The following is a 22,401-nucleotide window of genomic DNA, read 5'->3' on the forward strand; positions in this document are numbered from 1 at the left end:
CTGTCCTGAGGGTGGGTGGGAGGGGAGAAGCGGGGAATCATGCATACCTCTGGGGGGATAAAACACAACCTGGCTAAATCTTTCACACTCACAATCCATAACACCACGCCAGGGTTCCAGGGAGCCGGGGTGGGTGGGTTCCAGGGAGGGTGAGGTTTGGGGTGTTACCTAGCACAAGTGCTGGTCCTCCCGGTCCTTATCGCGTCGATAGTTCTAATAAGACAATGGGTGGGGGGGGTAGCGGGTTCAACGGTAATCAGCATAGGGGCTCCGCCGGTTTCAAAAGGTGATGCAAATGACCATGCCATCTGCCCCTAGCCACGTTAGACATAACCTATCAGACTGGGGTTCGGACCCTTATGTTACTAATTCTTACTACCACTAGGCTAGTCGGGGTGTAATAAAAAGCATAACTTCTATTTAGTTTTTTTCTTTTGCAGTAATGTATTCGAGATATGTACAACAATAATTTGTACCATTTTATGCAAACAACAAGAAGTACACAGGGTGAGTTCCCTTGTCTAGTGTATACTTCAGACCATTTTATTTTGCCCCCTTTTCATCTTTTCAAGATCATGGTGTTCTCCCCTGTAGTAGGACACATGTCTGTTGCATCAGACATGTTGAGCCACCATATACGAGTCCTTTCCTTTAAAAGAAATTGGGATGTCATTGCTCAATCAACAGTTGGTCGTTTCTCTAAGGGTGATCCAGGAGGAATGCGGTAGCTGGTGTTTTCCGTTGCCTCTGGTGGTTTACGGCTGTTCTGTTCTTAGCAGGCCTTTTTATTAGAGGTTTTGCGGTCTTATGCAAGCGTTTATCTTGGATCTGGTAGTCGGGAGACTGGCTTAAAAGTAAACTCTGGTAGAGAAACTGGGCAAGAGGATAATACTTTCGCTGCTACTGCTCCTTTCTTTTTAGAGTATTTACTAAATGAACATCAGTGAAGAAACATGGGCTTAAAAGTTAAATCAGTTGTTTCTCATGAACGTATTTGCACTTTCCTTTTTTTTTATAAGAAGTAAGGATCTCATAGGTATGCTGAGTATTAATGTACCTGTCTTAAGGTATGCATTTCCTTTTGTATGTAATTTTTGCCTAGGTAAGCAAATTATATATTGGTGAAGCACAAGGCCTGTGTAATTTTGTTATTCCCATTACCCTTGAGGAAAGTACTCAAATTAGTGATTCATGTAAGGTTTCCTAGACAACACTTGTGAGTAGGGTAAAAATAAATAACCGCCTCTGGTTTCCATGGGGTATTTTGACACTGAATGAATATAATAATGCTGGTATCATTTAAGGAATCTGAATATGTATTGGGTAGACTTGAGGTATCGGTGCATAGGGCAAGCTTTAAGGTAGCACATGTTTTTAATATAAATAAGTTAAATAGGTTTTAGTGGGATAGGATGTCTTAATTGCAGTATTATGATTTCCAAGTTTTCCTGCCAGACCGTGTTGTGGAATTGAGTTTGTCATGTCAGACATCATATAACAATCCCTTCCAGGGATCTTCCTTTTTAAAGAGCTTTGTCTATTGCAATTAAAGTCACTGCTGGAGTGTTGGGTTCGAAAGTCTGATACAACTCTTGACGCCAGTTGCCATATACACACTCCCGATAATACTGTGTAGGGTAAGCCTGGAATGTTGATTCTACCCTAATGGTCCTCCCTAACATTTGTATGTGGGTGACAGGGTTGTGCTCTATATTGGAGTCCAAACGTTTTGTCCAATGGCCATAGAGGACACTTCTGGACAAGTTAATCGGGTTCCTGTCAACGTTTGACTTTCGCTTGTGTGGACAAGGGAGGGTTTCTTCAATCTTATCTTGCACCAGCCCCTAGCTGATATGTTATAAGCCCTGCCTGTCTAATACAGCCTCCCCAGCCATCAACATTTACCTCTTAGTTTACACTACCAAGTTGCTCATCACAGATCCCTGGGTCAGGTTACTTCTGGTGCAAAATGTAGCCATTGAATTAATATGGATTCAGTAAATACGTGATGCTCAAAGGGTTTTCTTTTGTGTTCTTGCACATCAGGTCAGTGTCTGCATTATTTTTAAAGTTATATTTTAGTACATCTGTAACGTAAATGAAACAGCCTTATGGATAAAAAGCTTTCCATAGGCTGCCCCTCCCTCCCTCCCTGAAAGGGGGTTTCTATTGGGATCTTGGCAAATGTTGATGGTTTGGTGTGACTGTTCTCGCTGTCTCGGCACTGAAAGATGTTCACCCAGCTATAGAACAGTTTATTGCACAAATTCTCAGTGATGTTGGTGCCAGATATAGAGGCTAAAAACGAGGTACAAACCCTCAATTTGTAGCCATATGCTAATCTTAATGCATAAGCAAACTAAAGTGTAATGGTTTTCCACAAGTTGAGTTTTAGTCATTTTAGTTTTATATGGATAGTCTGGTTTTTTCCCACCTTTTTTTATTTGTTTCATTTGGGTAATTTCTTTTTGTGCCGACTTGCACAAATGTTTTAGACTTTAAAAGTTTTTTTGCAATATTCTTTTTATGTAAAGAATTTTTTTTGTTTTCGTTGTTTTATAGCGGACCATTTAATTTTGTCTCAATGATGCTACAACCATTGGACAGGTGGAGCCTGATACTTTAGAGAAGAATGTTAAACGGCGAATGAATTGGTAGTAGCAGTAAGAAAAAAAAACAAAAACTGGTGCAGATGGGATGTGAACTGATGTATCCCTTCCTACATTTCTTTTGTGACTGGGGAAAATAAAAGTTTTTCTATCAAGCTGGGAATAAATGTGTTTTGTCTTTCAATACAAGTCAGACGATGAAGCAAGTTATTCTATCCAACGCTCGGTCGCTACACAATTGTGTACAACTTGCAGATTCAGTGGATTTGGGCTAGTCTTTATGGTGGAACATATTGGAGCCTTAGCCAAAGTGTTTGAATATTGGTAGGGAGAAGGGCATCAGGAGGGAGGGGAAGGCTTCGGGCCCTGTCTTTTATTCACAACACCTGTAGTGTTGGGTTGACCGGCGAACACTCAAACAGACATCCATCTAGTCAATGAACGTGGTCTATTTCTCAGTTCATTTAGATAATAAGTTAGGTTAACGTAGTGAACTTATTAATGCTAACCGGGAGATGGTTCTGATCTGCGCAGAATTCATACGTCATACTTGTTAGTGAGGCGGGAGCTGCTCGCAACCATTCACGACCTAACGTGATTGTCATTTCACGCGTGAATGGACGAGCAGCGTTGGTGCCACCTCCCCCGTAGGCGGGCTCTGGTGCCATTTCGGTGAAGAAAAACTATGAAACATTGCCGTTGCTATGCGACCTTGACTGGGAGAGTCGTGACGTCCTAAGTCGGCGCAGATTTGCGTTAGCATAATGCTTCTCCATAATAGTTAACTACTTTAACGGCACCGACAATCCAAAAAAAAAAGTGGAATCTAGATGGAAAAAGTGTAGTTCAAAACCTGAGCAGCTTTTACTTCTTCGCCACCAACAGTTTGTCACGTACGATCATTCAAAACCCCCATGTTATTTTCAATAGACATTCAAACATGGAACCAAGAGCCTCGGAGGCGGGACTTATTCTTCAGAGGTCTATACGTCAGACACGCACTTGGTCATCTGTCGACGGACGCAAGTAGTGCGAACAAGGCGTTGCGGTCAAAAATGTGCTCCGTGTGGACGGGGCCTGAACCGTCCCGCACCCTCCGGTGGAAATGCGCCAGACAAACTAGCTGTGTTCGAAATCGTTCCCTATCACGGATATAGTGCACTATATAGCGTGCTCGCCATTTTGTAGTGGTGTTCGAATTCTCAGTGGTTAATTTTATGCACTATATAGTGGACTTAAAATACCCAAAATGTGAGTGTACATACGATGTTCCCTACATGTTACTCCCGTATACCACAATGCAATGCGGTCGTGTTTTTCCGGAGAAGAAGCTGAATAACCGCGAAAACGAATACATTTAATGATGGAGTCTCCGGCTTTCGTTTAGAAATGTCAACAATTTATTTGGGATTTAACATAGAAAATGTAACATTCAAAATTAATTAAAAAAAAACCTTGAACAAGGAAATGTAACATTCAACATCAATACAACCTCCAGCTTTCCTCGTTGGTGCCCGGTTTGTTTACATGATGTGGACGCATCTGTCTGCGTCACACAAATACCCGGCGCATTTACTGACGCAAATGACGTTTAGAAATGTTCAGCGTAGTGTCTGAATTCTCGTTTGTTCGTTCCCTATAGTGCACTATATCATGAACACTATATAGAGAATAGTGAGTGAGTGAATAGGGAACGATTTCGAACACAGCTAGTCTCTCTCGATCACACAGACACGCACGCGCGCGCGCAAGTATAAAGAGGGATGAAAGAGTTAGTGTGTGTGTGCGTGTGTGTGTGTGTGTGAGTGTACGAGTGTGAGGGATTTGGTGACATTTCAAATTCTTTGATCTGTGACCTACCTGCAGGGGCACTTTGAAATGGCCATATTGGGAGTGGGGGGAAGGGAAACTAACCTTAACCCTTGTTAGAAAAAACGTAAAATAACCACGGGCAGAGACAGGTGCCCTGAACGGTGCATGGTCCATCAGATTCAGCAAAAGATAACAACCAATTAAATGAAAAGTGTGGCTTGCAATATTGTTTACATTCTATTTTCTTAAATTATTTAGTATTGCTTTCTGAGTTAATGCCATCAGCTGTAGTTGGAATGCTGACCTGAAGACCAACATGCCGGGAAGCGTGTGCAGCAGCAACAGCGTCATACAGGCGAAAAGGATGGTGGATCAGCTACGAGTTGAAGCAGGCATGGAGAGATTCAAGGTACCGTACCCTGCTACGCTCTTGGCTGAATGGATGCTTGATTCACATCTTGGGTTTGCCAAAATTACATGATTTGTTAACAGGTTACATTTATTAACCTGTTATTATTGTGATTTTATATTTTGTTCAGGGAATGTGTTTTCAAATATCCAACTTTTAGATGATCAAAAATGCATCATAACACTTAAAACAGAAAGCCCACGTTTTTTTGGAGGGGAACCGTTGTAGATATCAAGGGAAAACAAGTACAAACATTTCTGTTGGAATCGCTGCTTTACAGGCCTCTTCAATAAGGAATAGTATAATAGAGACACTGCATCTTTTTCTATTGCCCTATTTGTATACATTGTGTTTGCTTTGACAGAAAAAGGTTTTTATACCACGTCGATGACTTTTGCCATGTCATAAGAATTTCACTTTAATGTACAGAATGACGTTATACTTAATTTCTCATAATAAAACATATGTTAAATAAGATCTAGACCATCCAGTTTTATATTGTTTTGTTGTGCTCTTGGTGTCATCCAGCAGATCTCCCTAGCTGCGGCGGAGCTGGTTCAGTATTGTCAGGAACACAGACGCAGTGACCCTCTGCTCACTGGGATCACTGCCTCCTCCAACCCCTTTAAAGACAAGAAAACCTGCATACTGCTTTAAGAGGCAGTTGAATCCTGTGAGGATTTTATTGGCTTCATCATTCGTTTGTTTGGTGCATTTGGTACAAGATATGTGCTTTATAGATTAAATGCATGGTCATTATAATTGACTATTAGGAGTCTAGTTTACAAAAAACCTCCATAGGATGGCTAATTAATGTTATAATACATGTACATGTTGAAGGTAAAATGAATGTTTTACCAGTAATTCCTTAGCTACAATAACGTAAAATATAGGACTGTGCCAATGTGCTTCACACAGCTAGGGACCTCGGCATTCAGCCCACAATTGTCAGGCCAGCGATCACATCACAATGTATGTGAAAATAACCGGACCATACAATCAGGCTCAAGTCTGTTTTATTTCCCATAGTGTTGAGTAACAAGTTATTGTGTAAATCACTTCAATCTTCACATGTGCTTAAAATAATGTGTGGAAAAACGATACAGCAGTGGGGAAATAGATGATTAGTTACAATGATTTACAAGTTGGTGGTAATAAACAACACCATCTGGGATGTTATTCTCAAAGATATCTTACTGTAAACTAGCTATTGTAAACTGTGTATATAGTTAAATATATATACATGTTAGGCGTCCAGTCATCACATATCACTCACTGTTAAAGACACGGCGTATCAAAAATGCAATTGCAATTGCAATTGTGATGGACCTAAAGCATCTGTTCAATAAATTATAACTTGAACATAACAATCCTCTCCAAGTCTTTCACCTTTAAAACTGTATGACTGTGTTACACACACTAGCAACAGTTTTGTATGAGGCAAACTGATCCAGGGAATTCAGGTTCCAGGGCAACTCGTCTCTTCCCGGTGTCCAGAGCTACCTGCTTCTCAGCTGGAGTGTTTGCTTTTGATGAGGTGATGGAATATGGTCCCTCCCTCATCTACAGGGCCTCCACACCTCCACAGACGTCTCTCCCGAAGCGACGGCCAGAACCCCTGACTCCACGCTCAACTGATGAAAAAGAAGAGGGTGGGTTACCTTTGAGAGCAGGCCACAAACTTTGTTTTTAGACTGAGTTTGGGTAATCCATCTTGCCTGTCAATCACAGTTGCATGAACAACCCACTTCTTTAATCGCTGAGAGCGAAGGAGAGGGAGAACGGTTCTATACAAATCACATCTTTCAGGTAGCTCTTTACTTACCCCACTAACTCCCTCTTGGTAATTCAGTGTGCACAGAGTCCTCGGAGGGGCACAAGGAATGTGTACCTACAAAAGAGAAAGCATAAGAGTCACACCTTCCCTCTCTATCTTACCCACACCAAAACACCCATCTTTCACATTTCACTATTTAATTATATATTATCACCAGCAGCTCTGGCTACACTACCTTTGACCGCCACAGGTATTTTGACTTACAAGCAAGTTGCAATAAGTAGCCTTTATTTGTCAAAATATATTTGTGAAAAATATATATCAGTCAGCTGAAACGAAAGTTTCAGCTTTCCCTTTCAAGACCATTTCAAATACGTATTGCTTAAACACGTGTTCTTAAAATTCTGAAATATCAGAAAACAGTCTTACAAGCAATTTTGCGTCTTTAAACACTGTCAACATGTTCCCTGCTGTAGCTGTAAGACCGCAGTTCACAATTTCTCTAAAGGGCATCGCAACAGTGCAAATCTATAGAGGAAATTTATAGCCGACTAAACCATTACCAATTTGAATCAATTGCACATGGATGTCATCCATGTCTATTGAGCTTCCAACATTTATATTTTCATCAATGTTGGTCCATGTGCATTGAATTGCAGTTAATTGCTTGTAACCTTTCTTCCCGATTTTATTTCTGAATTTAAATATGCATGAGTATTCTACAGTGCAAACAAGATGTATGTAGGAAGTGGAGGATGTAGGAGTATGAAGGAGTCTGAAAGTGCGATGCTGAAACTTGGTTGAGAGTTTGATTTCTTCATATTTATAGGCCGGTGAAATGGCCCACCTGATAGCTGTTTCAATATTAACTGTAACAGTCACTTATCCAAAGCAAATTACATTGAATTCTGATGCATGGCAAAAGTGAGCAGATAAGGGGTGAGGGCATCTTGCTAATGGATGCCTACAGGAAGGCATTGGGGGTAGAAGCCAGTAGCTTTTGGAGTTCAAAATCCTAGTAACTATACCATCCCTTCCCCACAAATCACAAAAATACACTTTCCCATTCAATTTCTTTGAATGACTTTTTCAAACATGTAGTTGTACCAATATGTTCCTCCACAATTATGAGTCTAAATGCCCAGAAAGTTAGATGTGGGCTGCAGGTAGATTTGCTGGGTCAAATTGACTCCTGCGCCGACCTTTAGAGTGCGATCCGATGAACTTGTGTACAGGCTCCCGGGGGACTTGTGGATGCCTGTGACCAGGGAGGTATGTCCCACATCGAACTGCGACAGGGGCTTCAGGACCCCCGACCGCACAGAGAAGGCGTGTATGATGCCCTTGTTGTCCCCCGCCCACACCTCGCCATTTTGGTAGCACATGGACAGAAGATAGGACCGGAGCTGGAAGGAGTCGTTGGAAAAACATTTCAATCTCAGGTGTCGAAAATCAAATCCAAATCAAATCAAAAGGGGATAAATAACAAATGCACATAATATAAATAAATGCATTTTTTTTTATAAATAAATAAATTTGACTACAATATATACAGTAGGCCTATATATTAACATACACCTAGGTTTGATCTACATCTAATAGGGTGAACTAAGGTAAATACAAAATGTATTTAAATGGTCAACATAGCAACAAAAAAAAATGCTTCAAAAAGTTGCCAATGGCCTTCGTGGAACATATGAACCACATCGGATTATACCAAGACAAATCAAACATGAAAACATCACAGCACACATGGTAGAAATGGTGGGATAATCTCGTCTTAGAGTTGAAGTGTCTTTTCATCGCTACACAGCATGGTTGCTGGAATTCAGGAAGAATGGAATGAAACAGAATGAATACCTCTCGTTATTGTGCAGAAAATATGATGTCAATATTACAACCGCCGAGAGTGTACATGCTACCCGTAGTCTCTTTAAGGTCTTGCCGGCCCTGCGGTCAAAGATGGCAACCGTGTAATCCTGGCTCCCGGAGATGATGTACTGCTCATCGGCAGCCAGACACATGACGGCCTTGCCATGTAGCTGAAGACTCTTCACCAGGGGCTCAGCCACTGTCACACAAAACACAAATGCTTAGTACGTCTTATCATACATTATTATACTGTACATGAGGCAGAAGCCCCTTACACACCTGCAGTCTATCCCAGACGCATTTTGGGACAATCCCTGCATGGGGTCATGTGTGAATCAAAACAGGGATAGAAATACGGTCAAATTTTGTACCTTCAATTTCCCATCACATAGAAATTTCCGGAACACTGCTGGTACAGCTGCGTTATGAATTAAAGCAATATCATTTCTGGGAGGGGCAATGTTGTGCTGGAGCAAGCAAAACAATCACAAGGCTCCGCTGATAATGTATGTGAATCTGTGAGTGTTTATTGCCAATTGCCAATGCTTTTCGGGCGATTCAATAACAATATTGATACAGCTTCTTTAAGCTTCTCTGAGTTTGAGTTTTAGGGTGGCTTGCATCCATAAATGTTGCATTACTGCAATCTGCTAGACTACCCCTAGTCCCATCTATACTGCGTTGCTACACCATGTTGAAAAAGGGCAAGCCAGATGGGTTCCAGAATGTTGGAGTACTGTGTGGGATTTACTCCATTTGTGTATTGAATAGTAAAGGCTATAGACTCAACTACATTACACTACACTAATGTTGTGTAATGTTTTGCAATGTAAAAAAGTAAATGTACTGTAAAGCATGTGAAAATGGCCAAGCCTCCTTACATCTGGTGTCATAGAGGCTGATGGTCTTGTTGAATGTCCCGGCCAGCAGTACGTCTGGCTGGCAGGACAAACACAGGACAGGGGCGCTGGTGGAGATCATGCCCCTCTCTGCCCCACCGGCCCCCAGGTCCCACAGTCTGATAGTGCTGTCGAAGCTCCCTGACGCAAGCAGCGGCCCCCGGGAGGCCAAGCACCACACCCAGCCCCGGTGGCTAGATGTCAGCCCCTGGCCCCGCAGCATGCGGGGCGTGGCGTCTCTGCCACCGTGCAGGTCCCACAAGATGACGTTGGTGTCCCTGGAGCCCGAGGCGCACACCGCCCCCTCGCCTCCGATCAGCAGCACGGAATTCACCTGGGCATAGTGGCCCGTCGAGGGCAGAGGGACGCGCTCCAGGGCTGGGGTCGGGCTCAGAGGCCTCAACTGCCCAGCCTCTTCCACACCTAGCTCCGCCCCGCCTCCGCCCAGCTGAGGGTTGGCTCCTTCGCTCCCCTCAGGGGCCTCCGGGGGCCCCCTCTCATTGCATCGTTCTTCCTTCACCATCGCCACGGCGGCCGCCTCCTCTGGTCTCCTCCTCCTCTCTTTTGAATTAGCTCTTTGTCCGTCTGCTTGCATATCCAACTCCCCCTCAAAGGCCACCTCCATCACCGCGTCAACACCTAGTTCCACAGCACGCTCCGCGAATACAAAGCCTTCGGCATCTTGGTCTGCCTCTCCGCGCCTTTCCTCCTCCCCCCTGACTTCTGCTCCTCGGACAGCCTGCTTCCCATCGTCCCTGGCCTTGGTGTGTCTGTCCACCCAGGTGGCCTGGTCCTCCCAGCAGGTGATCAGATCCTCCATTTCCAGGCAGGCATTGGGCCAGTCGTAGCCCTCCCTGGAACCCACAGGGAATCTCACCCCGGAACCTGTTAGCCTGCCAGCACGCAGCTGCCAGCTGGTGCTGTCCTCGCCTATGTTACCCAGTGCTTGGCACACCTGAAGAGAAAGAGACAATTGGTGGTGTTTTTCAACTACGTTCTGCCATCCTCCGACAAAAACAACATATTTAAAACAATGTAATATTTTATGTAAAACATATTTTCTAAAGTTTTAACTTGAAATACATTTGTAAGTTTAAAATCAGGTTTCAAGCTAGAAAAACCGAAATAATCAAAATATTATAAAACAATTATTCTATGCTTTTATCAAGCTAAAAAGATGTGTGGCAATTACACGCCAACAATGTCATTGTTCAATGTTTGACATTTTTGATCCAAGCAATACAACATTAAGAACCAAGGTAAACTCCCGGGAATAGCCTAACCTTCGGCAACACGGAGATGACACACTGGGCAGGAAGATGAGAAGCGATCTGAGTCACCATTTCCCACGGTAATGACAGCAGACCGCTTCCCTCAGAAGGTGAGGGAGTTGACTGAGATGAGCAAGGAAGTCTAAAGACGGAAAACAAAACAGTTAAGTAATAATAATGCATAACATTTCGGTTCTGTCTTTATCGATGGAAACCTTACCCGGGCGTGTCAGGCCTTGATGTTTCGAAGGAGGTTGATGAGAGATGCGGTCCATAATGTGAATCTTCCTTTAACGTTCTTCCCGTTTCTATCTCCTGTTCCTCTGGAGCATGGACTTTAGACATTACCTTATCGTCTCTAAGTACATGGCTCATGATAAATACATACCAGTGAACGTATACGTGTTTGATTAGTTGACTTGTGGTTCACCATGAAGCATCGCAATCCCAATAATTGTGGTCTGAAATGTTACCCGTCATATGATACGTCAAAGGGAAGATAACGTTGACTGTGGAATCGGCTATCTGGCTGATTGAATCGTAAAAAGGGATTTGCAAAACACCGTCTTCTAAATATTTTCTGGTGAAGATAGATCAACGAAAGGTTGTTCATTTCCTACAAGATCGCTAGCCTGGCTAACGCCAAACCTCACCTCAATCTACGTTGAGGTCTGCGAACCACACATTCATTTTCTCGTATTTGAGGCGTGGTTAACGAATGCCCAGAGCCGTTTATTGGGCGCTACGAATGTCTATCAGATGCTGTACGTAACTCATAGCAAATCGTATAAATTATACCAGTTGAAAAGTTGCTATTTTATCGAAATAAACTTGCGTTCTAAACTACTTAGCACACCTTCTAAAGCTGCATCGAAAGGTAACTTCGCCTCTGCTGCCATGTTGGATCCATAGATATAAACAAACTATGTGTCGCATAGACGTCGTCATCGTCTTGCTGTCCCCCCGTTCTGTGATTGGTTCTTTCGCTGAAGCAAAAATCAGATCCCTGGAATCATGGGCCCTCTACGAATAGTCAAATCTCCTAACCTTTATGCCACCTTTCCTTAACCTTTGTGGAAAACGTTATCGGGTCAAGGAGAGATGAAAATGTGCTTCCTTTCGAACATAGGAAAAGACAGCACTGTTTAAAATGAATACGAACCATACACCTACCAAGACTATGGAACGCCCTCCCTGACCACCTGAAGCCCCCACAGACTACAGCTGTTTTTTCTTAAAAAATTAAGACTTATCTTTTTAAAAAAGTCTTTTGCTAATTTCCCTTTTACTGTTTATGTATTATATATTTTAACAACCCCTTTTATTCTATTTTTCTCTCTCTTAAACTCTGTAGCACTTCATTACATTCAGAGATTTCTGAATGTAAAGTGCTCTACAAATTAAATGTATTATTGTTATTTATTATTACCTATTAAAGAATTCGACTCCACTTTTCCCAACCGACGTCATTGCGGGACCGCGAGTATTGCTGACCTCTAGCGTCTGTAGCGTGGAACTACCGTTTCCGAAGTTGGACTACAACAAGCGCTCTTTCGATCCATGCGTTCTTGTGGTATTGATTTCAATCAGGTTGTCGCCAACAGTAAGACTTGGCCAACGGGAATAATTTGGACCACTCTAATCCTAATTCACCGGTAAAAAAAAAAGAGGCTCAATTTATGTTGACGTTGAAATTAACTGCCGCTGTGGGTACCAGATTGACTCGGCTGCCAGATCGACTCGGAGTCCTGCGCTTACAGATGACATAGCGACACATCGACGCAAGCCAACGACAAAACCCGGAAAGGTTGTTTATAAAAGGGGCTCAATCATGGACATAAAAAGAAGGCTCAATCCGTTTTGGTTTTGATTTCATTGAACGCAGCCCCTTCTTTTGCACACACAAAGCCATTTGAAACACGTCTAAAAGCACTGATGAATGCATATGTTACCCAGTTCCTGTTAGGGACTCTTATTCTGAAGGAGGAGAACGGAAGTGTCTGCGTGTGAATGCTGTTTTGACTCTGTGTTGGGAGCGCTGGAAATCAAGTGGATCGCCCCGTTCAGTGAATGGAGATAACCGATTCTTCTTTTATATATTACCCAAGTATAGGCAACAATAATTTTTACATTACATTATTATTCATAGATTAGAAAACAAAAGGATATCGTTAATACTTAGGAATAACATGGGAATGAATGAAACGCGCGTGCGCATTTAAAAGACAGCATTTACAGGAAGTGCGTTACTATTGCGCATCTAGGACCCCGAGTCAATCCGGTACCCACACCGCCAGTAGTCTTTCTTAAATGTGAAGTCGGCATTTTATTTTCTTACGATGTATATTGTTTGCTTAATAACCAGCAATAAATGAATTAATTTCGATTCAAATAAAATGTTTCTGGAATTGGTGTCCATTATTATCATTATTATTATCATATTATCAGAATTATTTTCTTCTCTTCTCTTTTTCTGCTTTTCCGCGTCTCTCATGCGTTTTTTCCGTGTCTCTAAACTTCGTCGGTGCCATCTTGCTTTAAATATTAACGCCGTAAAGGATAGTAGGATACCACTATCTCCTTTCCTTTCGTTAAGGTTGCTGAGGATGGACCTATTAAAGATGGACTCAGACACCTCCTTCCTCTTCCGATTGCAGGCGGAGTCAAACGCTAGCTCCACCCACGTTGAGCCGCTCCTCGATCTGCATGCTGCAGCCAGGGCTGGGTCCGAAGTGTACCCGCCGGTGGAAAAGGGGCATAATATTTCACATTCCATATACTATAAATATTTGATATGTTTCCTAATGTGTTTGTAGCACTACAGTAGTGTTTCATAGGTTTATGTCCCTGTATATTAATAAGGATCTATCGGTATTCCGAATTTCATACAAAACATTTTAAATCGCGTCGCTTTATGCTTTCCGTAGTTGTTTCCGCACACCCATGTGCTGTTTACATCCGCTGAAAGCGATGGCTTAAATTCCCTGACAGCCTCTCCCTCCGCAGTATCTTTTTCGTAGACCTCGTTGTCTATCAACAACAACAATAGGTATTTTAAAAGTTGTTATTTAATCTATTTTGCCGTACATTTAAATTATGACGAAAAGAAATGCATTGTCTAATTCAAGTTGCGTGCATCCATCGCAGCCTTTGTTTAATGTTGTTTATTGTTGTTGTGGCTTCTCTGGTTGGTAAATTGTTGATGAATCGCGCAATTATGAGGCTGTCAATACTCATTAAATGTAAGACTAGACATACCAATATCTGTTATAGAAGAAATTGAGTAATATTTGAATCATCTAAAGATAGTTTGTTTATTGGGAGAACTTGTATTCATGTATTGACATACATTGTTTCCCATATGTATGAGCATGTATGAACACACGTCGCTATGGAGTCACACACTAGTGGTATCACCCCGGAAGGCTGGGGACGAAACTACACTGGTCTTTTAAACCACTTTACAATGTCGGATTGGGTATTTGAAAGAACCCACTGAACTCACTCATGTGTAATCTTGAAAAAACGTACTGATACTTGTCTGTAAAACATTCAAATCCACTTCTTATGTTGTGTGTTCAGTTTTCTACCAATATATCCTTGTGTTCATACATGTTCATGGAGGGTTTATGAAGCAGGTGTTGACAATGTATCTCTGTGGGGTTGTGTGTTTTAGGATTATGATCAATTTGTCCGACTTTGAATTATACAGGAGAAATGGCGGACCATCCACCGTCAGTGGCCAGGGAGGCCGTCCTCAAACCGAGTGCTGAACTCATCGACATGCCCAAGATACGGGGCTATGACTTCAACAAGGGCTTGGACTACAGGGCACTGCTCCAATCCTACATAACAACTGGGTTCCAGGCCAGCAATATGGGCCTTGCTATCAACGAGATAAACAGAATGGTCAGAGGGATGGGGGGCCGAGAGACTGATAAAACAGCATGTTTTTATGTGGTTTAACCAGTGTGTTTGGTTAAGTAAAATGTAAAAGCTATAATTTGTTATAAATGCCTTGAATGAAATGTGCTGAGAAAAAGCTGCTCTGGGGGACTTGGCCTCTCCCTCAAAGAAATGTAGATTTTAGACCGTTGTTTAGCTTGGAGAAAAGGTGTGTGAACAAACCACTTCTCATTGGCATAGAAACATGGGAAGGGAGAGATGGGGCAGACGTGCTTTTCTGGGATGTTTATTTTCAAAATCTTGCTCTCCTATATTTTTCTGATTATTATTACTGAGCTCAAATCTTCAGCAGCCGTAAGATAGCATTCCTGGGCTAAAGACTGTGTGTATGTGTATACAGATAGAGAAGCGACTGGAGGTGGAGGAGGTGCAGGAGGTAGGGGAAGGAAGTCAGTCCACTAAATCCAACCCGTCCGGATGCACTATTTTCCTGGGCTACACCTCCAACCTAATCAGCTCCGGAGTCCGTGAGACCATCCGCTACCTGGCAGAGCACAGCATGGTACATAAACTACACATGTACAACATAACGATTACGCTTCCTTGGGTCCCCCGATGTTAACGCTGAATTTCATACATTGAATTGTGCAGCTAACTTTGGTATGTTGAATTTGGGGACGTTGAAAATATTTAAGTAGAATTTTTTTAACATTGAAAAATAAATCTGAAAACGGTTTATTGAAAATTATGAGTTATAAATATTCAGTGCTTTGAAATCCATGGCTTTTTATGTTCAAAATGTTTTATCACAAAAAAACAAAATGTTTCAAATCCGATGGCACAGATTTATTTCCACATGCCTTTTTCCCTGTTGTCCTGGGTACAGGTGGATGTGATTGTTACAACAGCAGGAGGCATAGAAGAAGACCTGATCAAGTGTCTTGGCGACACCTACCTCGGAGACTTTGCCCTGCCTGGCAAGCAGCTCCGCGAGCAGGGGATCAACAGGTGGGCTCAAGTCACTCACCCCAAATTCACAGCAAAACCACCACGTAAGCGTAACATAAAGCTTCTCGTAATTAACTCCTGTCCAATTCACACTGACTCCGCCTTCACTTCATCATAAAATTGGCGCATTTGCACCGGCGGGTGTGGGTAGGTTTGGTGCGGCTTGGTGGAGAAGTGAAGGTGAGGTTCGCAACAACTCAGTTACCGCTCGCGTTTTCACCGCCGACAGTACCCTTATCGTAGGGCGGGATTTAAAGGAAACATATTGTGAAAACAACACTTTTCCTGGGATTTGGGGTGTTGTTTTGGGTCTCTGGTGCTCCTACACGCATACAACTTTGAAAAATGTCTGTGCATGATTTTTTTGGGTGAGATATGCATTTCTGAAAGTACCCCGCCTACAGTTACCAAACGAATGAGTCAGTTTCGGCGCCCCCTCCTACGTAGGAAGGGGGCACAGTTGAATATTACCTCCCACTTCCCCACTCCCTTCCAATCAGAGCATAGCTAAGATTTTGTGGACCAGCGGACGAGCAGCTCCGGTGGGAGGAACTTGGCGCTAGCCCTGCAGCTCAGCTCCGGGAGTACAATCCCTTTCTCTGCTGGACTGCCGCCGAAGCTTGCTCTCACAAGAAAAGACAAAAAATCGACTATATGTGGCTGTCACAGGCCTGAAATACCGTCGAATAATTTAAATCGGCCTGAACGAAGACCTATTGCAAATGCTAGCTAGCTAATCCTGTCAGTCAGTTCGGGAACCTCTTTTGTCATACTTCAGTAATCTTCAAGAACTTCCCAACACATTGAACGACTAAATTAGAAGATATCAGGAGTCTATAGAGTCTTGCGTCATTGAAATCCTATTATTTGTGTTTTAATTTTATTTGGGTGTATCTATTTAAAAGACACCTGTAATTAAGCCTTTTCTTTTTGTTTATAATTGTATTATTATTATTATGATTATTATTATTTTGGTCCAGTTGGGGGGAGGGTTGGGTGTGGGGTGTTTTTTGTGTATAGAAAAAAGTAAGGGGTGGGGGGGGGGGGGGGGGGATTCTTATTGGTTGGAGACTTTCAACCAGCCAGCTTACTCTAACTGCATAGCTAACTTGCCCAGCATAGCTTTTTTCACTTAGCTTTAAGTGAAAAAGGAGCCCACTTGTAGTCTTGGCTTGTGTCCTCCTCATCCCCTCTTCTATATTCTCCTTTCTCTCGTGGTAAAAAGAATAGGGAACCTGCTGGTGCCGAACTCCAACTACTGTAAGTTTGAGGACTGGCTGATGCCCATCCTGGACCAGATGGTGCTGGAGCAGGACACAGAGGTGTGTGTGTGTGTGTGTGTGTGTGTGTGTGTGTGTGTGGGTGTACTTCTGTGTATTTATCTGGATAAGAGCAAAATCAAACCCTAAAACAATCTATTTGAGATGTAGTGCTATGGATTGAACCTTAAATCAAAACTAAACTGCACACATTTGTGATGATCTGATAGTTGAACAGAGTTGAATTTCATAAAAAAAATACTGTTGCTTGGTTATAAAACATAAAGCCTTCTTTGCTTGCGTCTTCTATAAACCTTTCACCCCTTCCCTGATATTTTCAGGGCACGCATTGGACCCCGTCCAAAACAATCCACCGCTTGGGAAAGGAGATCAACAACCCAGAGTCTGTCTACTACTGGGCCTACAAGGTTGTATGTTGTATAACATGTCATACAATTATCAGAGCATAAATGGCGCTATCCCAAAATAAAAGATAGACACGATCGATTAACATGATAGCCTAGCTGATACTGAGGACGCTTGCATTACACTCTCGGTGGGAATGAGGGTTTAGTTCTTTGTGTTTCTGTGTTTGTGAATGGATGTGTTATGTGTTAGTATGTGTGTGTTTCAGAACAACATCCCTGTGTTCAGCCCTGCTCTCACGGACGGCTCCCTGGGTGACATGATGTACTTTCACTCCTACAAGAAGCCTGGCCTGGTGATGGACATCGTGGAAGGTAGAGGGCGGCGTTCAGCAGGACTGGGACATATAGGATTTTAGTCATATGGGATTGTCACAAACCTCCCCTTGTATTACTACTAGTAGTCCTTTTAAGTCATCAAATGAACTTGATTAAGTGAATGGAAATGAATAAATATAGAAAACGTGGAGACGGTGACTTACGAACACATCGGTTGTATTAATCTGTGAAAAATAAGCTATTTTTTAATGTCTACTGAATTTAGGATTCATGGACTGTTTGATACAGTATATTCTGTTAAGTTCTTACCTGAATCCTGACCTAGGGTTCAGTCCTCTACTCTAGATGGTGGTCTTCAGATTAGGCTGCAGACAAGATTTATTTTCATGGTCTTTTGTATTTCGTCAGACATCCGTAAAATCAACAGCCTTGCCGTTTTCGCCAAGCGGACCGGGATGATCATCTTGGGCGGCGGGCTCATCAAACATCACATTGCCAACGCCAATCTCATGGTAACTATGGCGATCGGGGTTGGATGTCGTGGTAGTCTACCAGTGTTAGGTCTTCTCAGATTTTCTCTTTCATTTAGATTGTGGCATTTCACAGCAAGAATATCCTGGGTTCAAACCCAGCTGGGGCCTTTCGGGTTAAAGGCTAATTCCGGGGAAAATTTAACCCAGGGTCTTTTTCGGCATGAAAACACATAGAATAAGCCCTCCAGACACTTTTTTTCGTTGATCAACGTGTAAAGAGCTTGCCCGGAGCAACGCTAACAGCCCAAGCTCTCGACAGCATAAATATCCAGCATCGCCACAATGGCTGTTTTGGCGTGTAAGAGCTCCGCTGCATTCGGTAATCAACGTGTATGGACTTCCTGTACACATGGACCTACCGGTAAGGCACAGACTTGTAAAACAGTCTTTTTAAATGAACTCCCGGTACGCTAACTAAGTTGTTAATGCTTTGTTTTATGTGTAGGGACCCTAGAAATGCTACTGCAGAGGTTTGGTGCTATTTTGATCAATATTAGTAGTTAAAAAATGCAGATTTGGATATTATTATTATAGTTATACTATTATATAGAATATAATTATGCTATTATATTCTACACACGAGCAGCACATTACAATTTCTTACAGGCTAGATTGGCACCAACCTTCCTAACACAGATCTACACCTCCCAGTCACTTTTATCTGATGACGTTCCTTGCTTATTTGCCCTTGTCTTCTCAGAGAAACGGAGCAGATTTCTCTGTATACGTCAACACGGGCCAAGAGTTTGACGGCTCAGATTCCGGGGCCCGTCCCGACGAGGCGGTGTCCTGGGGGAAGATCAGGGTGGACGCCAAGCCTGTGAAGGTACCCCTAGCGCTCAGGCCAGGAGCCAAAGCCCCTGCATTAAAGTTTGGTTTATTTGTCTTTCTGGAGTAACAAAAAGTAGTTGGTTCCGGGGAGGGGCTCGTACTCTTGTTTGATCTCATGTGCGAGCACATTGTTTGTTTTTTATTTTTTTGCGTTCATCTTATGAGGATCAGGTCACTTTTATTGAAAACAAAAGAATAAATACATTGAAATATATATATATATATATATATATATTTTTTTTTTTAATAAAAAAGCAGCTTATGACTATGTATCAGGTGCTATAGCTACAACCAACATAGCAATGAAACTTCAGTCACAACACGTCACTTGACATGACGTAGCACTGAGCAAGAAAAAATGACATCCTATTTCTCAACCAAACAGACGACTGCGCTTTAAGCGCAGACGTCTGATCTTCTTATCATGGAAATATAACGTCCAGTTTGTTTAATACTGTCCCGATGTTGGAATCAACAGACTGTTGATGGGCATTTCAACATCTCTGTTGTTAAAATGCTGTCTGACCTATCGGCAGAGCAAATGAAACACAGGCTTGCGAGATTTGTCTGACTCCCAGGCTAGTGTTCCCGGGGTTTTCCTAATCCTTTTAGGGTTGATAAGACAATAATATCCTCTATATTTGGATACCGTCAATTCCACATTAAAGTCTATTTGCGAAATAGCATTCAATGTTTACAACGAAAGGTACTGGGTTCAATCCCCAATGTCCACAGTCTAGCCTGTAGAGGTCTTAAGTAAGATGCCCTTAGCCCTATCTGCTGCTTTATGACCCGGCACCCCAAATTCTCTGAGTTGCTCTGGATGTAAGACTCTGCTCAACAAATACATAGTAAATTAGGAGGGCAGCAGGAATCGCTGAATGCATCTGAATGTACAGGCTGTTAACAACATGAGGTTGAATGAAGGTTTGAGCTGGTTGTGTTTGTTGCGGCTCTAGGTATACGCAGATGCCACCATAGTGTTCCCCCTACTGGTTGCAGAGACCTTTGCTCTCCACGCGGACAAGATGACAGTTGGCAAGAAAACAGACGAATGAGATGCCTTAGGAACATCTTTCCAGGAAATCGATAATAGTTTGTTCGTTTTTAAATTTTTGTTTTAGTTTCCCCTTTAGTTAAAGTTCAAGTTCTTTATTAATTGTCAAATACTTGGTATAATGGAGTATGCCAAGGATGCTTTTACAGTAGTATATAATAACCGGTGAAATTACAATTGGAAAATTACTATTTTATTTGTTTAAAAGAAGGTATTATGGTTTCCTATACATGCGCACACAGACGAACACAGATAAGCACACGCATAAGTAACTTCAAACTTTATAACCTATGCTAAAATCAAATGCCTTGTTGAGGGAGGTTGACGGGTTGTGTGTTTTTTATATATTATTTTTTTTAGTCTGTACTTCGGTTACTCGTTATTACAAGTATTTATTTTATTTTTGTAGGTTGACTAAGCGTGCCTAAGACTTATTCGTTTCAAGTCACTAATCCAAATTATTATTTTATAAGTCAAGAAATATAATTTTACCTTAATGTATATTAATGTATAATACAAATGATTGTTGAATACATATGATGCCCTTATGTATACATAACTGTCATTTTGGGGGGTCAAATTGCCATCTCTGTAGCTAAATAAACGTTCTTTAAATGAAACTCACATTTGTTTTATATTGTGATGGGTTCATTGTTAAAGGGGGACCATCAGGCTAAACTATAAGAATATTCTGCTTAATACACGTGTTGTGCAACAATTGTGGTCTGCCACATCAACTCTGTTTCCGCAAATAATCACTGAAAAGTTAGACAGTTGAATGATCCAAATTTATGTCCCACATTGGAAAAATCAAATCCATGGTCCAGCCCTTCTTAATCATATATTTTAAACTTTCAAGCATCTGCTTTTTAAATTAACTTTCAGTTCAATTTTCAGTTTTTGATCATTATGAAATCGATACCTTTCATGTGGCCAAGCATAAAGTGAAATTGTTTGTTTTATGAATTATTTCGCCGGAATGACCTAAACAACATAAACTGCTCTGTTGCTTTTTATGAACTTTTCTACAGATGTAGGGACTGACCATATTTCCTGACACCTTTGATATGCAGTCATTAAACTTTGCCCACATGTTTCCTCATGTTGAACATATCCGCCTCAAGAACTTATGACCTCCATCTGGATAGATTTCTAGCCATTTAAATTTGATCCTTAAGGATCCAATGTTTTTGACTTCGACACAAGATGAAACCCCATGATAAATAACAACCTATGGTACATAGGCTAGTTAGCCCCAGACGTCATGACGTTACAAAATGGCTATATCCTCCTAGCTGCCTGCTAGTAAAACTATTTTTTTTAAGGACTTATAGGGCCCAGAATTTGGTGCTACGCCCCTGGGCATACCACTTCTAAAATACAAACAAACAAACAAACAAACAATCCATCTCTGCAATCCTACTTTGAATGATTCTACTGAAAATTAGTCTCAAATTTAAGTCTCAATTTTGCCATTGTAGTTTACATAAAAATCTCTAGAAGTCAATAGTTAAGTGGTCATTGTTTCTTTCCATTAAATAGTATTTTCTTGAGCAGGCCCTGCAACTGAAAATGAGGGCTATGAATTAGAAGGGATTTAGGATTTGCCAATGTCCAGCAGTTCACCCTAAAATGGACTAGAATGCAGGAAATCACATCTGGGGGAGGACCCCCAGACCCCTCCCAGGGCTAAGCCCCAGATGTACACAAGGTCTGGCTCCGCCCCTGCTTGCAACTATATTGTATTCAGTTTTCATTCAATTTTAATTACATTTATTTGAAACGCAATTTAACAGCAAACCATCCAGCAGTTGGATTTAATGCATTTCTTATTTCTGTCTAGTATGGAGGATTGAGACTATAGCTTTCTGTTCTGTGCGGTAAAACAATCTCACATACAGTATTGGGTCATTCCTCCAGAAGAGGGGGGAACAAGGTTTCCCATTAGCAGAACATATCTGTTTCAGAGTGAACTGGAGTTCTTGGTGATGTTTTATTCAGTCTCGTCCACGGCATATAGAAAACCACAAGGGGTCGCTCACACCGCACTCGTCATTTTCAAATCATTCAGAAGGCAGATGCTCTGTCTAGAGACACTTTTCATAAACCCAAGGACCGTTTGCTCGATCTCTAGAATCTCCCTGACACCCTTGCTTCAACTTCTAACATAGGCAAATGCACCTTCAACATGTTTACATGTTTTGTTGATGCTCTTCAAAGGGGCTTCCGTCTCAGTTAACGCTGGAATCCTGCGAGGTAAAACATGGCGGCGTCCTAAAGCTACGGTGATGGCGTTTTTGACAAACTTGTATAGACACAAAAGCATTTAGTACCTGTCGGAGCACGTGCGGATCACACGGAATGCGAGCACAAGTTATAAGTGCTTCCATGCCATTAAACCAGCAAACCTCCTGGATGACGACTTTCATGAAGTCCCTTCCTGTTCAACGGCCA

The 22,401-nt window shown here is 42.0% G+C and overlaps 2 protein-coding genes across 2 annotated transcripts; one reads left to right on the forward strand and one right to left on the reverse strand.

Moving 5' to 3' along the window:
* Positions 1-5,520: 5,520 nt before the first annotated feature.
* Positions 5,521-11,554, reverse strand: fbxw9 (F-box and WD repeat domain containing 9). The gene is made up of 7 exons (XM_079745600.1): positions 10,870-11,554; positions 10,662-10,791; positions 9,361-10,333; positions 8,530-8,678; positions 7,810-8,013; positions 6,656-6,721; positions 5,521-6,464 (listed from the first exon to the last, which is right to left on the reverse strand). Exons 1-7 carry the CDS (start codon positions 11,022-11,024, stop codon positions 6,390-6,392), a joined length of 1,752 nt encoding a protein of 583 aa, XP_079601726.1. The 5' UTR covers positions 11,025-11,554; the 3' UTR covers positions 5,521-6,389.
* On the forward strand, positions 10,781-20,700 carry dhps (deoxyhypusine synthase). Its single transcript, XM_079745604.1, has 11 exons — positions 10,781-10,812; positions 13,307-13,698; positions 14,362-14,558; positions 14,956-15,117; positions 15,442-15,563; positions 16,789-16,885; positions 17,164-17,250; positions 17,457-17,562; positions 17,935-18,038; positions 18,760-18,885; positions 19,850-20,700. Exons 3-11 carry the CDS (start codon positions 14,367-14,369, stop codon positions 19,946-19,948), a joined length of 1,095 nt encoding a protein of 364 aa, XP_079601730.1. The 5' UTR covers positions 10,781-10,812; positions 13,307-13,698; positions 14,362-14,366; the 3' UTR covers positions 19,949-20,700.
* Positions 20,701-22,401: the final 1,701 nt, after the last annotated feature.

The sequence above is a fragment of the Pollachius pollachius genome (genome assembly GCF_949987615.1).
Source record: "Pollachius pollachius genome assembly, chromosome: 11".
Lineage (NCBI taxonomy): Eukaryota > Metazoa > Chordata > Actinopteri > Gadiformes > Gadidae > Pollachius > Pollachius pollachius.